The following is a 15,383-nucleotide window of genomic DNA, read 5'->3' on the forward strand; positions in this document are numbered from 1 at the left end:
TATCTATACATTATTAGTTCAACCATTCCACAATTCATGAGCACACACTTTAGTCTCTTGTGGCCACAAAAGAATTCTATAAATATTTGTGTATATATGGGGTCTTTCTGTTTGTCTTTTACCTGCATAGAGTAAAATGTAATTACTTTCAAATAAGACCAAACTCACAGCTCTCTAAACTCCCTCTGCCAACATTTATCTTTCATTTTTTTGTCATCTTTGCTAATCTGTGTAAGATAAAATCCCAGAACTATTTTAATTTTTTTTTTTATTGTTAGTGATTTGGAATATCATTTTATATGATTGTTGAAGGTCTGCATTTTTTCTTTTGAAAACTATATCGTTTTCCTATGGTATTTCTGATAAATGTCCTGAAAGTTAAAAAAAATAATAATAATAAAATAAAAGTTGACATCTTAATTTCTGTGACTGTTAATGTTATATACAAGAAATTAGTTTTTCCCTCCTATTCATTGGTAAATTTTTATAAAGCATTTTGCAAAGAAGTTTAATCTTTATATCTTTTTAATATCATCTTCATTTCTGAATATATATATATATCTGTATCGAGTTATCCCTTGTACCAGACAATAAAAAAAGGAAGAAAAAAGCAGTTTAGTAACACTTCAGCACATCAGCAAGTATGACAATATAGTATATGCAGTGTTCCAACATTCACTGACCCCTATCACTACAAAGAAGGGAGTGAGGTGTATTTTCTTATTTATTTGGGGGGGGCAGTATAATTGGTCATTATAATTGTAATGTATTTTTAAAGCCTCCTTATGACTGGTAACTTTTTACTGGCAGCTTTGATGCCAAATCCTCAATTACACAATTGGGCATCGGTTTTGGAAGATTTTTTTAGTAGGTGCTCAGCAGAATTTGTCCACAAAGGTACAATGTAACTGTTTCTCTATTAAATTTTAGTGCCTTATTAATTTACACTGGTAATGTTCTTCCAGAGTCCATTTTGCAGCCATAGAGTGGAACCTATTAAATTTTGTGATTTTGTTTTTTTGGTGTATAAATGTGTTCTATTTTATTGTGTGTAGTGTTATAAATTTCACTAGTAACAATATAGACTTATTTCATGTAATTGTGTGTGTTTACTTTTGGATCACAGATATAGAGCCAGAATATAACCTAGATATCACCCAGTTTTAGTTCTTCCAACAGAAGTAGGTCCAGTAGAATGTAAACTTCTTGAGGGTGAAACTGTCTCCATTTTGTCTTTGTATCTTCACTAGTGTAATGCCAGATATATTGTAGAATATACTGAATGATTGCTTTTTTCATTGATATTCCCAAATGCTAATCTGATAGTAAGTATAGTCATCCGTAGCACAATATCTGAGTAAAATGGAGGTGATAATAGCACTTATATCTCAAGGTTGTTGTAAGGACCAAATGTAAAGCACTTAGCACAGTGCTTGGCATACAGTAGGTATGTGCCCAGCTGTATTATTATTATTATTATTATTATTATTATGAACTCCTGAAGTTCCTTAAAGCTTTAAATCTGTTATTATATTTGTCATTACTATCAATCCATCATTCTGCCATACATAGTAAAATCAGAGGACCCTGAAAATACTGTGCTATAAATTAAAGCATTAATGTTTTAAAAATCTTATCAATATCAGATATGTGTAAATGAATGTCAGAACTTAAAGTGACTTTAACAATGGGCCCTAATTTTTTGTTTGTTTTTTTTTTTTGTTATTTTACATATAAGTAATATGAAGCCCTCCAAAGTAAAGTGACTTGTCCAAGATTACACAGCTAGTAATGATGAAGTTGGGGTTTGAATTCAGGTCTACTCATTCATGGCTTTTTCCTGCTCTGCCATACTACCACCCACAAAGCTCATCTGAGTTTGATTGCTCTGACATATGTACAATAATATTTTCAATGCAGTAGACATTGGGTGTTCTCTGTGTAGTATATATCATATACATATCATATAATATTTAGGTATGTCTTATTAGAATTTGAGAGATTTCTGCAGTTCTTTATCTTTGGCCCCTTTTTCTTCTCTTAACCTAAATGTTTTAACTTACATCTGACCCAATATTCTTGGTAGCTAAGAAGCATCTTGGATGAAGAGCTGGACTAATGGAGAAATCTGGCTTCACACACTTATTAGCTCTGTGACCTTGGGCAAGTCACTTAACCTCCATTTGCCTCAGTTTTCTCAATTGTAAAATGGAGGTGATCATAGCACTTATATCTCAAGGTTGTTGTAAGGACCAAATGTAAAGCACTTAGCACAGTGCTTGGCCCACAGTAGGTATGTGCCCAGCTGTATTATTATTATTATTATTATTATTATTATGAACTCCTGAAGTTCCTTAAAGCTTTAAATCTGTTATTATATTTGTCATTACTATCAATCCATCATTCTGCCATACATAGTAAAATCAGAGGACCCTGAAAATACTGTGCTATAAATTAAAGCATTAATGTTTTAAAAATCTTATCAATATCAGATATGTGTAAATAAATGTCAGAACTTAAAGTGACTTTAACAATGGGCCCTAATTTTTTGTTTGTTTTTTTTTTTGTTATTTACATATAAGTAATATGAAGCCCTCCAAAGTAAAGTGACTTGTCCAAGATTACACAGCTAGTAATGATGAAGTTGGGTTTGAATTCAGGTCTACTCATTCATGGCTTTTTCCTGCTCTGCCATACTACCACCCACAAAGCTCATCTGAGTTTGATTGCTCTGACATATGTACAATAATATTTTCAATGCAGTAGACATTGGGTGTTCTCTGTGTAGTATATATCATATACATATCATATAATATTTAGGTATGTCTTATTAGAATTTGAGAGATTTCTGCAGTTCTTTATCTTTGGCCCCTTTTTCTTCTCTTAACCTAAATGTTTTAACTTACATCTGACCCAATATTCTTGGTAGCTAAGAAGCATCTTGGATGAAGAGCTGGACTAATGGAGAAATCTGGCTTCACATACTTATTAGCTCTGTGACCTTGGGCAAGTCACTTAACCTCCATTTGCCTCAGTTTTCTCAATTGTAAAATGGAGGTGATCATAGCACTTATATCTCAAGGTTGTTGTAAGGACCAAATGTAAAGCACTTAGCACAGTGCTTGGCACACAGTAGGTATGTGCCCAGCTGTATTATTATTATTAGGAACTCCTGAAATTCCTTAAAGCTTTAAATCTGTTGTTATATTTGTCATTACTATCAACCCATCATTCTGCCATACATAGTAAAGTCAGAGGACCCTGAAAATACTGTCAATATCACAGTAGCTGTATATTGACATACTTTTTAATACATTTTATTGTTTTGTCATTATAACAGCCTTTTTTGGAGGGGGAAAACAACTCCCTTCCCATTGAATCCTCTCCTAATAACAGAGAAAAAGAAACAAAAACAGCTGACACAGTGACTGCATCTGATAATGTATGCAGCATTCTGCCTTAGTAACTCTCTGCCTCTCAGCAATGAGAAGGGAGGTAGGTTTCATAATCTGTTCTCCAGAATCTTTATTGCATTTTCATTTACTTAGAGTTTGGCTTTCTTTTGGCATATTTTCATTTATATTCATATGGTGAAGTAAACAAGCATTTATTAAGCACTTACTATGTGCCAAGCATTGTGCTAAGCCCTGGGAAGATAAAGAAAAGCATAAATAGTTCCTACTCTTAAGATGCTTACATTCAAATGGGAAAGAAGACCCTTTTCCCTTCTCCTCCTTCTCCCACACGATATACAAACTAAGATATATCCTGGGTGAATTAGAAAGTAATCTCAGGAAGAAGACACTAATATTGAGAGGAGCCAGGAAGGCTTCATGTAAAAAGTGGGATTTTAGCTGGGACTTAAAGAAAGCTAAGAGTCAAAGTGAGGAAGAAGTGCATTTCATGCATAGGAGGCAACCACTGAATAGTAAAGCCAGCTCTTTTCTGGACTCTCTTCTCATTCTATATAATTTCATTTGATGAAATGATAAGCTCCCATAGATTTAATTTACCATCTTTGTGCTGATGACTCTCAAATCCCCTTATCCAGTTTAATATCTTCACTTGCTCCAGTCTCAAATCTCTAATCTGTCTTTCAGATATCTCCAACTGAATGTTCTATATACATCTTTAATTCAACATGTCTAAAATGGAAATCATTACTTTTTCCCTTAAACCTTCCCCCCTTCCAACTTTCCTATTATTAAGGTACCATCATCCTCCTAGTCCCTCAGGCTCACAACTTTGGTGTTATCTTTGACTCTTTACTATCTCTCACCTCTCATATTCAATCTGTTGCCAAGGTTTATCAATTTTACCTTTCCATCATCTCCTGAATACATCCTCTCCTGACAGTTGTTATCCCAGTAATAGACCCTTATTTCCTCATACGTACTCTAGTCCAACTTGCCAAATAATTTTCTTAAAGCATCATTTCAGACATACCATTGCCGTTTTCCACTACCAGAGATTCCCAAAGGCCTCCACGGCCAAATATTCTTGACATTCAAAGCCTTTCACAATCTAAACTCTTCTTACCTTTCCAATGTTGTTAAACCTTGCTGCTTCCCTCATCCTCCCATGTGCTTTTCTACCCAGTAACCCTGGTCTCCTTCCTTTTTCACAAACTAGATAATTCTGCTTGCTTCTAGGCATTTTCTCTGGCTATTCCCCAATGCTTAGAATGCTCTCCCTTTTTAACCCTACCTCCTGGCTTCCTTTAGTATCTGCTAAAAATCCTATTGTCTTAATCCTTAATTCTAGTGCCTTACTTCTTTTACTTCCTTTTTTATTCTATATATAACTTATCTGTACATATTTGTTTGCTTGTTTTGCCTCCATTAGATTATGAGCTCCTCTGGGACATCAGGGACTGTCTTTTGCTTTTCTTTGTAACCTTAGCACTTGGTAGTGTCTGGCACCTAGTAGGTATTTAATAAATACTTACTAACTGACCTAACATTGGTGGATTATGGAAGGGAATATAATATAAAAATACTTGAAAGATAATAAGGGGCCAGGTTATCAAGGCCTTTAAAAGTCAAGCAGAAGATTAAATATTTGACCATGGAGATAATAGGAAGCCACATGAGTTTTATATAAGTAGAGGAGTGATATGGCTAGATTTAGAATTTAGGAAGCTCATTTGGACAACTAAGTGGAAAGTGCATTAGAATGGGGAAAAATTTGAGATGGGCAGGTCAGTCAGCAGGTAATTACAATAGTCTAAGAGTGAGGCTGAACTAGGCTGATGGTAGTGTCAGAAAAGAAAAAAGAATATGTACTTGTCAATAATTGAATATGGAAAAGGGAAGGAAAGAAAAAGGTTTCGAACCTGGATGACTAGAAGGATGATGGTGTCCTCATCATTGGTGAGGGAAATTCATAAGAGAGGAGAGTTTGGGGTGAAGGATAATTAATTCAGTTTTGTACATGTTGACTTTAAGATACCTATGAGGACATCCAGTTTGAGATAACCAATAGGCATTTGGAGATGTGAAACTGGAACGATAGATAGATTGAGAATCATCTGCACAGAGATGATTAATTGAACCCATGAGAGCTGATCACCCGGAGAGAGAAAACTGAAGGGAGAGACAAGGACAGGTGTTTGAAGGATACCCGAAGGGTTATTGGGTGTTACCTATATGTAGTGAAAACCTGGAGAGAGCATTGTCATGAAAGCCTAAAGAGAAAAGATTATCAGGGATGAGAAGGAAGGCTGCAGTTGACAAAAAAAGATGACTGAAACTTAAGAGATCTTTTAACTGATATCTTTGGAAAAAGCAGTTTTAGTTGATTGTTAATGAGATCAGAAGCCAATTAAGATAATTAAGAAACTGAGAGGAGAGGAACTGGTTATCATTGATTGTAGATGGTTTTCTCCAGTTTAGCTGTGAATTTATTGGTGATATCTAGTGAGGATTGGATAGATCCACTTTCTTTCTTTCTTTTTTTTTTTTTTTTTGAGGCTAGGGTTAAGTGACTTACCCAGGGTCACACAGTTAGGAAGTGTTAAGTGTCTGAGACCAGATTTGAACTCAGGTCCTCCTGAATTCAGGGCTGGTGCTCTATCCATTGCGCCACCTAGCTGCCCCCTTTAAGTTGGAAGAAATATTGTAATTGTAAAGGAATCAGCCAGTAGACAAGAAGAAATTGATTTATTGAGAAAGAAGCAATCTGCTGGAGAAGCTAGAATAGGATGTGATCTAAGGATGTTTGCAGAGACAGAGGTAAAGTAGAAGATAGTAGAAAAGACATCTGAGTGAGGTGAGGTGAAGAGGAAGAATAAATGGGAGCTCTGGTAAATGGTCTATTTTTTCCCCTAAATTATGTGGCAAGATTCTCAACTGAGAGGGTTGGGAAAAGGGTGCCATCATAGGTTTAAGAAGGGATGAAAAGGTTTGGAATAATCTCTGGTGAGTGTGATAGTGAATTGATTAGGAAATTCTAAAAAGATTGTCTGGTTTCAAGGAAGGTCTTGTTAAGATTATATAACAGAAATCTGTAGTAGGTCCCAGTAAGTAAAAGTTTTACAGTATTCTCCAGCTTTATACAAAGTATACAAAGCTAACTAAGGCAGGCAGATGATGGAAGTAATCCAAGGTTGAGATTTGGTAATGCAGTATTAAATTGATGATGGATAAGAAGGCAAGGGACTTGAATTTAGTGATTAGAGTTGAATAGGTTCACAAAAGAACACAAAATGAAGGAATAAGAGTGTTACCAATGCAGGGGTGCTGACTTGGAAAAGAACTAAAGATGAAAACAGTTAGGGGTGGTAAAAGCAGAGGTGAAAGGTGGAATAATAATTTTCTTTTGATTGTATTATTTCTCTTTGTATCTGTTTATAAATGTTTTTACCAGGTTATGAATTCCACATGATGAATATTGCATAATTTATTACATTTGTGCACTGTAGTTTTTTCCTCCATTACCTCAATTGATGGATTATTTTGTTTCCAGTTTTTTGCTACTTCAAAAATTGCTGCTATGAATTTTTTTGGTAGACATATTAGACCTTCTACCTTTGACCTCTCTGGGGATACATGCCTCATAATGAGATCATCAGGTCAAAAGAATTTGTCAGTTTTCTTGCATTCAGAACTCTACTACCAATGTATTATTCTGCTTGTTTTAACAAGCACAGACCCTCCATCACTGACTACCTTATTTTTGTCTTTCTTGCTAATTTATAGGATCTTCAGTTAAACTTCAAGGATATTTTAATTTGTATTTCTCTTACTATTAGTGACTTTGGGATCATACTTGAAGAAAGTTTGCAGTTTTTCCTTTTAGAACTGTTTATTCATATCCTTTGACTTTTTTTTTTTTGTTGTTGAGGCAGTTGGGGCTAAGTGACTTCCCAGGGTCATACAGTTAAGTGTCAGAGGTGCGATTTGAACTCTGGTCCTCCTCACTTCAAGGCTGGTGCTCTATCCACTGCGCCACCTAGCTGCCCCTCCTTCATATCCTTTTGAACAATTTTTTTTGACGATTTAGAATTGCCTAATTTTTTTCTATGATTATTTTCCTTGTTAAGAGCTTCAATTTTTAAAAAATAAGAAACAAGAGAAATTTCTTCCCTTGACAAAGGTTATTATTTTCCCTTTCTTCCACTAGCTGACTTTTGACCTACAGCTATTGGCTCATTTCCTCAGATATTCATGCTGTCATTCTAACTCTCAAGCTATAATCAGTAAATCTCAACTAAATGTTAAGAGACAATGTGTTCGCTTTTACAAGCCATCTTTTTCAAAGGTGGCTCTTAAGAACTTTGTTGAAATGGCAAGAGGTAGAGTTGAGGTTGAAGTGTAAGAGGCTTCTGGCTTAAATTGTAGTAAGAGGCTTTGAAAAGCTTGAAAGTATGCCTGATTGAGTTACCAATCAGGTTGAACAGCTAAATATTTTGGTCACCTCTGAAAGGTGTTGACTCCTTTTTATATTTAAACCTTTTGGGCAGAAGTTTCTTTCTTTTTTTAATTCTTAATTATTTTAGAGAAATAAACAATGAAAATAAAAACCTTACCCAAAATATTTGTATGCTGGTAATTCATTTAATAGTGGCTTTCCAAACTAAGGGTAATTTTATAAGCTACATCATTGTTGTTTTTTTAAAGTGTTTTACTCTAAATGATTTTATCTCTCTCTTTTCCCTAATTAAATTAGATGTGATGCAGACCCTTCAGCCTTAGCAAATTATGTTGTAGCACTGGTCAAGAAGGACAAACCAGAAAAAGAACTGAAAGCCTTCTGTGCAGATCAACTAGATGTTTTTTTACAAAAAGGTAATTATTTTATAGTAAATTTTTGACTGAGGTATTAAGTGAGGTATTGAAAAGATAAGTTTAATACAAAATAAACTATTTTGGGGCTTATAGTATATGTTATATAAATATGTAATTATGTTATAATTAATTTATTATGTTTAAAAAAAAGCTGCCTTTCTTTTTTGTTCCTTCATCCCTTCCTATATCAAAACAGTATTGACTTTAATGCTTTTTAGCAGCCAGTGAATCTCAACAGATTGTAGCTAACTCCCTAGGGGGCGCTTTTTGCCTAGCTGGGCTGCAGCTATGTTTGAGAGATCTAAGCAAGCTACTTCTCCCAGATGCCTAGGTGGAGCTGAGAATAGTTTTATCCTCTTCTGACTGGGGCTCTGGGACATCAAGGGATTAACTGAGATGTTTCCTTCTTTCCCCAAGGCAGGAACCACACCTGCCCTAAAATCTATCTTGTCCTTTTGTGTCTAAATGGCTTAAGAATCTCCCAGTCCTCTGCAAATGTACTTTTTTTTTTTTTTTAAATATTATATTTTTCCAAATATATGTAAAGATAGTTTGTATTCCAAATTTTTTTCTTCTTACCTCTGATAAAGGTTATACATATACAGTCCTCTTAAGCATATTTCCATATTTGTCATATTTTGTAAGAAAAATCAAACCAAAAGAGTAAAAAGCCATGGGAAAGAAAAAGCAAACAAATAATAATTTAAAAAAAAGGTGAAAATATTATTCTTTGATTCACATTCAGTCTCCATGTTCTCTTTCTAGATACAGATGGCATTTTCCATCCCAAATTTATTACATTAATGAGAAGTCAAATCTATCACAGTTAATTATCACATAATCTTGTTGTTACTGTGTCCAGTGGTCTCCTGGTTCTGCTCCAAGTATATTCTTCAGCACATATACAGTTCTAGGCTAGGAATGAACACAGTCTATACATATTTATTATCAAATTCCTTCAAAATGCAGGAATGAATGTATTTTTTATCAATTCATTATGATTTTGGTATGGCAGAAGATAAAAAGATGAACCATATAAATTATTGACTCATGAAAAATGTAAAAAAAGACATGTAGAGAACATATAAGAAATTATGTTGGAGTAATTACTCAGCACATTGGTATTATTTACAAAGGTTTTTGAAAGAAGTTAGTTGATTTACTTCCTCTTTTCAAGATTCTCTTTTTCCCTTGTTTTTGTTTTATGTTAATACTATTAGCATGGTCTTTATCGAATATATCCTGCTTGGGTTTTTTGGTGTGAGTTTTTCCTGTGCTAAACACTTGGGGTGGGTTATGATTATTTGTGATTTGATGACTGACTCAGGGTGATGAAAGAATATTCCCTCCTGAATTACAGGACTTGAAAAATCATTCTTCAATAGTTTATTTTTATAAAAGCAAATTTATCTAGACAATATTGTTAGGAGGAGGACTAAAGTAATATGAGTAAATTCATTACTACATGAAGTAAAATTTTACAATTTCAGGCCAATGGATAGAGTGATTGTGTTATAGAATTTTTGAAAAGTGTTTATTTTACTTTTAAACATACATTAATTCTCAGCTAATCCTGTCTTATATGTTGCTAAGTAGATATTTTTCTTGGCTTGCTGTGTTTAATAAATAAAACTTCTTGTAATTGGTATATTTTTGTATGGAAATGATGATACTAAAATGTTTAAGATCATTCCTGAGGTTTTATTACCTATTCATTAATTGCCCTATTCTATAACACTAGCAAAATAGATAATAGGTTATATTTTTGTGAATTGGTATTAGTTGTTGAGATTATTGTATAGCTCTTGTGGGTAGACTCTTGTTGAAGGAAAAACCCTGAAGAAGAATTTCATCATATTTATAATAAAGTAAGAGCTCATCTTTAGCTTATTACCATTATAATTATTTTGTGAATATGAATTTCTAAAATACCAACTTTTGTGATATTTATTTGTAATAAAAAACCAAAATCGTATTAAATCAGACTTAATTTGTAATTTGTCAAAATGGAATTGACACACAGTTGGTCTTTGTACTGTCGTGGAAAATGTTTACTAAGCAGATTAATATTGTAGAGAGTATTTCAATAGAATTTTTTTTACCCACTTGCAAAAATGAATATTTGACTTTTGAGACATCTTTTACTTTTGCAAAACAATATTGCACTTGCAGTTTAATCTGAGAGTAACTCTTTTAGGCTTTGATATGCTAATGAGGAATACTTTTCATCTGTTGATTTGACCAAGACTTCTACTAGGCAGAATTATTATATGGAAAAATAATGTAACTGTCAATAGTCAATAAGTATATATTAAATGTCTATGTGCCAGGCATTGTATTAAGCTCTGAGGATACAGATGAAAATAGATAGCCCCTTCACTCAAAGAGTTTACAATCTAAGGTGTATAACAGCATAGTAAAGGAAGCTGAAAGTAGGGAGGGTGAAGAGTCCACCAGAATAACAGAGGATACTGATGAGATGTGAGTGCCATGAAGATTCGAGTGATAACAACACAATGAAATTTTTCTGTGATGAATTTTCTGGGGAAGGGAAGGCATGATGGAAAGTTCCAAAGAAGTCAGTTGATTAAATATTCAGTAGCTCAGAGTTTTCTACCAATTCTGACTAATATTCCTCACAAGTAAAAACAACTAACTTTCTAATGAAACTTTCCAAAATTAGAATAGATGCAATGTGGTCTCAGACACTTAACACCTTCTAGCTGTGTGAACCTGGGCAAGTCACTTAAGTTACTTAACCCTAATTGCCTCAGCAAAAAACAAACAAAAAACCCCCCAACAAAATTAGAATAGATGACCCTTTGTGAAACTGAGTTTGCAAAATAATCTCTTCAGAAGATAGGGCTAGGAGGTAATCTCATCCAAGAATTCTTAATGTAATATTTATCTGTAGCATTATATATTGTCATACATGTATTATTCAAACACATATATGCACATATATATTTATAAGAAAACTATATTCCAATATAATTGGTTTTCTTTGTGATCCTATATATTTTATGAATTTACAAACATTCTGAAAGTGTACATAGGCTTCAACATATTGCTAAAGATTGTCATGACATGAAAAAGGTTAAGAAGCCCCAAACCTACTCCAATCCCTTTCATTCTATGATTGAAGAAACTCAGACCCAATGAGCTTGAATGACTTGTCCATGGTTGAATAAGTAATAAGAGGCAGTGGTTAGTCAGGTATTCTGACTCTTTCTAGCACTTTTCCCACTGTACTGTCTTGCCTTTTAGAATTGTTTAATCAGAGACGGGATGACCACTTATCGCACTAGCCCTGAAGTCAGGAGCTCAAATTTGATCTCAGATACTTAATACTTCTTAGCTGTGTGACCCTGGGCAAGTCACTTAAACCCAATTACCTCAAAGTTTAAAAAAAAAAAAAAAAAAGTACTCTCTTCATTCCCCTGATATTTATTTGGTTGTACAGAGTTTAAAATTTTATTGTATATTTTTCTCAGAAACTTCAGGTTTTGTGGATAAACTCTTTGAAAGTCTCTATACCAAGAACTACCTTCCTCCATTGGAACCAGCCAAACCAGAGCCAAAACCTACAGTTCAGGAAAAAGAAGAGGTCAAAGAAGAGGTAATGAAAATTGCTGTTTATTTGCAATTGTTGGGATTGGGGAGATAAATCCTTTTGAGGTATGATAAGAATCCTTTCTATTGGCCTTTTAGAATTGCCTAATTGATCTAGTAACTTCAGTCATACTTACTTGGCTTAAAAGAAATAAAAGTATTTTAGACATGGCATTCATAATTCAAATAAATAACTAGAGTGAATTGAGTTCAAGAGGTATTTTAGAAGAGGTTGGCTTAGGAATATTTAATTTGTGTGATTTACAATAAGAAAGTTTACTTCACTTTAGTCTTGAAAATGTTAGTGAGCCCTCAAAATATATTTTTTAGATTGTTTAAGAAATCCTAAATACCAAGAGAGAAATAATTTATTTTTCTTTTCAACATCAATCTCTTTAAAGTACAAGTGTAGAAGCATCTTACTAGCTCTTTACAACATAGAGAGATACAGAAATAAAGTCATAGATACAGCCCTGCTGGCCTCTTAGAAGAGGAATATATTTCTATATCCATTGTTTTATGTACAGATAAAATTTCCTTCCTCTTCCCTTTCTTCTTTTACATTTTATACCTTCTGAATACCCATTTTAATTTAGCTTGATTCGATTGGTTTGCCATGTTTAAAAAAATTGCAACTACACTTAGTTAAGGTCAAATGTTACATATAGTCTTGCTGTCATCCTTTATTCCCAGTTCCACTTATTCATGTATATGATCTCTTTAAACAGAATTCTTAAATATTCTTTCAAATGAAAAAAATATTAAACTTTTTGCCCCAGATACCTCAGAATATTTAATTAATTTTAGTACTCCAGGCTAAATTTTGTTTAGATTGCTTACACTTATATCATAATTCTGCTTTTAATAGTCAAAAGCAAATGATTTAATCATTAAAGAATAGATACCAATAACAGGAAAATTTTGTTCACTTTGAATTTTAAAAGCTTAATTGTTAAGAAATGTGTCCACTCTGTTTTTATTTTTCAAAATTAGAACTGTGTGAAAAGATACTAGCAGCAGTTAATAATACTAACATACTAGGCTTTCTGTTGTTTTGAGATGATGTACTCACTTCAAAGATTTTATTAATGATTTAATTTTATGTTAATTATATGCCTAAATGATGCTTACATGTAGTAGTTAGTTCAACTGGAGAACAGGAAAACGTTTTTGATACTGTTTAAACTATTGTTCTGAACTCATTGATTCTGATTGACAAAAGAGTACTAGAGCTTTCATCAGTGAAAAGTTAATCTAGTTTATAGCTTTTGTTTCCTGGTCAGACTGCACTAGGAATATCATTTGCCATATAAGGAGAATTGGATGAAAGTTTAATTGGTCGGTATAATTCATTCTTTTTTTTTTCCCCCTGAGGCATTTGAGGTTAAGTGACTTGCCCAGGATTACACAGCTAGGAAGTGTTAAGTGTTTGAGGCCAGATTTGAACTCGGGTCCTCCTGACTTCAGGGCTGGTACTATATCCACTGTGCCACCTACTTGCCCCAGTAGCTAATTCATTCTTTTATTTGGAAAAATAATTCCATACATGGCTTTATTTTGATGGTTTTTCATGGCAGCATATTTTGCTTAGCTTTTGAAAATTGAAAGTAATTTTGCTCTGGTATATAATCAGATTCTAATAAGCCATATATTCACTGTGATCAGGTTGAGTTTGTATAAAGACAGACAAGATCTGTGAGTTAATATATGAAATGGACAGTTTTTAATACTGTAATTCTTTTTTACGGAATCTTAGATATAATGTGACTTAAGACACCTTGGGGAGAATCAGTTCCTTCAAGGAGATCAATTCCTTGATCCTTCTAAGTAAAAGGATATCAGAAGAAATGATGCATGCATTTATCTTATAATGTGATATGATATTAATCTATGTTATGTATATATATGTGTATATAGTTATGCTATATACTACATATTATGTTATATAATATCAATTTGGACAGCTTCTTATTTGGGTGGCAGCAACATTGTTGCATCACTGCTCTTAAGATTTTAAGGTTACTTTGTTGTTTTATTGAAGTTCTAGTTGTTTTGTAGAATTTATGTGAAATAGTATTTAATTTCATTCATTAATCAATAAAATTAATTAACTATTTGCTCCATATGACTTCTAGGGGAAAAAAACCACTATATTTCAAAGCTCCTTAATTTATGATGAAAATTCTCCCTACCACATCCTTTATATATGCTTTATTGGTCTGTTCCTATGTAATAGAAAAATAGTTATTAATGACTAATTATGGAAATGTTTTGCATGACTGCAAATATATATACACACCATATCATCTCAAGGATGGGCAAAGAGGAAAAAGGAAGAAAATTTAGAACTTTTAGAAATTTTAAAAATTTTAGAAATTTTAAAAAACAAATATTAAAAATTATCTTCAATGGGAAAAATAAAATTTAAAAATTAAAAAAGAATAATTATTAATTCTTAAATTGGATTTTATATTGTATAAGTTTTCCAATTAGTTTTTGGGTAGGAGCAAAAGCCCCTTGTAGCAGAAGTTTAAATAAAGAAATGTTGGTTTAACATATTTCATATTTGTCATATTGTGGAGGAAGAATCTGAAAAAGGGAGAAAACCCCAAATTTTTTAAAAATGAAAATAGTATATTTTGATATGTATTCAGTCTCCATAATTCCTTATCTGGATGTGGATGACATCACAAATAATTAAACCATTTTAGAGAATTCCTTTGTTGGAATGACCTCTAGCATCTAGTCTTTTGACTATTCTCAGTGGTGGAAAATCTATATCTTTGGCATTAATTTCTAGAAATGACCCAAAGTTGTCAAACCTGGAGAATCAGGATAGTCATCTAGCAGGGTTCTACTATTTTAGGGAATGGAGATAGGTAGAGAGTGTAAATTACGAGGAGTGACTATAAATTCACAACTGATTATCTCAGGTGCCTCATCTGTTGTGTCTGAAGACAATTTCAAAGGAAAATATGAATTCTGCCCAATGACAGCATCACTGCACTCATGACATAACCTATAAGGATAATTATATGATTTTCCTTGTTCACTTTGTACCAATGAACATTTTAAAATTAAAATAAAACATAGGCTTTGTTTTTATGGTACTTCAATTCATTGAATTTATTTTATACTCTCATTTTACACTGAAATTTCATCTTGAATACCTATTTTTAAAATTAACATAATTATATGTTATATGTTTATATGAGTATTTCTCTAAGAAAATCTCTTTGCTTTCCTGTGGTGTTTACTTTTTATGATGATTTATCTTTAGAAATTCATTAAATTAATATATTTGTTTCTCACTTGAATATTTCAATATAGATATTTCATGAGTCAGCAGAGGAAGAGCGAGAAGTCAGAAAAAAGAAATATCCCAGTCCCCAAAAGACCCGTTCAGAATCTAGTGAACGAAGGTTTGTATTTTCTTTTATTAGGGAAACATTGATGACTCTCCCCTCTGTTGTCTTGTGAAGG

The 15,383-nt window shown here is 32.9% G+C and overlaps 1 protein-coding gene across 2 annotated transcripts in view; it reads left to right on the top strand.

Moving 5' to 3' along the window:
- Positions 1 to 15,383, top strand: part of RBM27 (RNA binding motif protein 27) — a 68,897-nt gene that overhangs the window by 10,826 nt on the left and 42,688 nt on the right. For both annotated transcript variants that reach the window (XM_074291721.1, XM_074291722.1), the window contains exons 2-4: positions 8,170 to 8,288; positions 11,783 to 11,907; positions 15,231 to 15,322. In XM_074291721.1, coding sequence (XP_074147822.1) covers positions 8,170 to 8,288; positions 11,783 to 11,907; positions 15,231 to 15,322 — 336 coding nt within the window. The remainder of the gene's footprint in view (positions 1 to 8,169; positions 8,289 to 11,782; positions 11,908 to 15,230; positions 15,323 to 15,383) is intronic.

Source organism: Sminthopsis crassicaudata, chromosome 2 (genome assembly GCF_048593235.1).
Source record: "Sminthopsis crassicaudata isolate SCR6 chromosome 2, ASM4859323v1, whole genome shotgun sequence".
In the NCBI taxonomy this organism is placed as follows: Eukaryota; Metazoa; Chordata; class Mammalia; order Dasyuromorphia; family Dasyuridae; genus Sminthopsis; species Sminthopsis crassicaudata.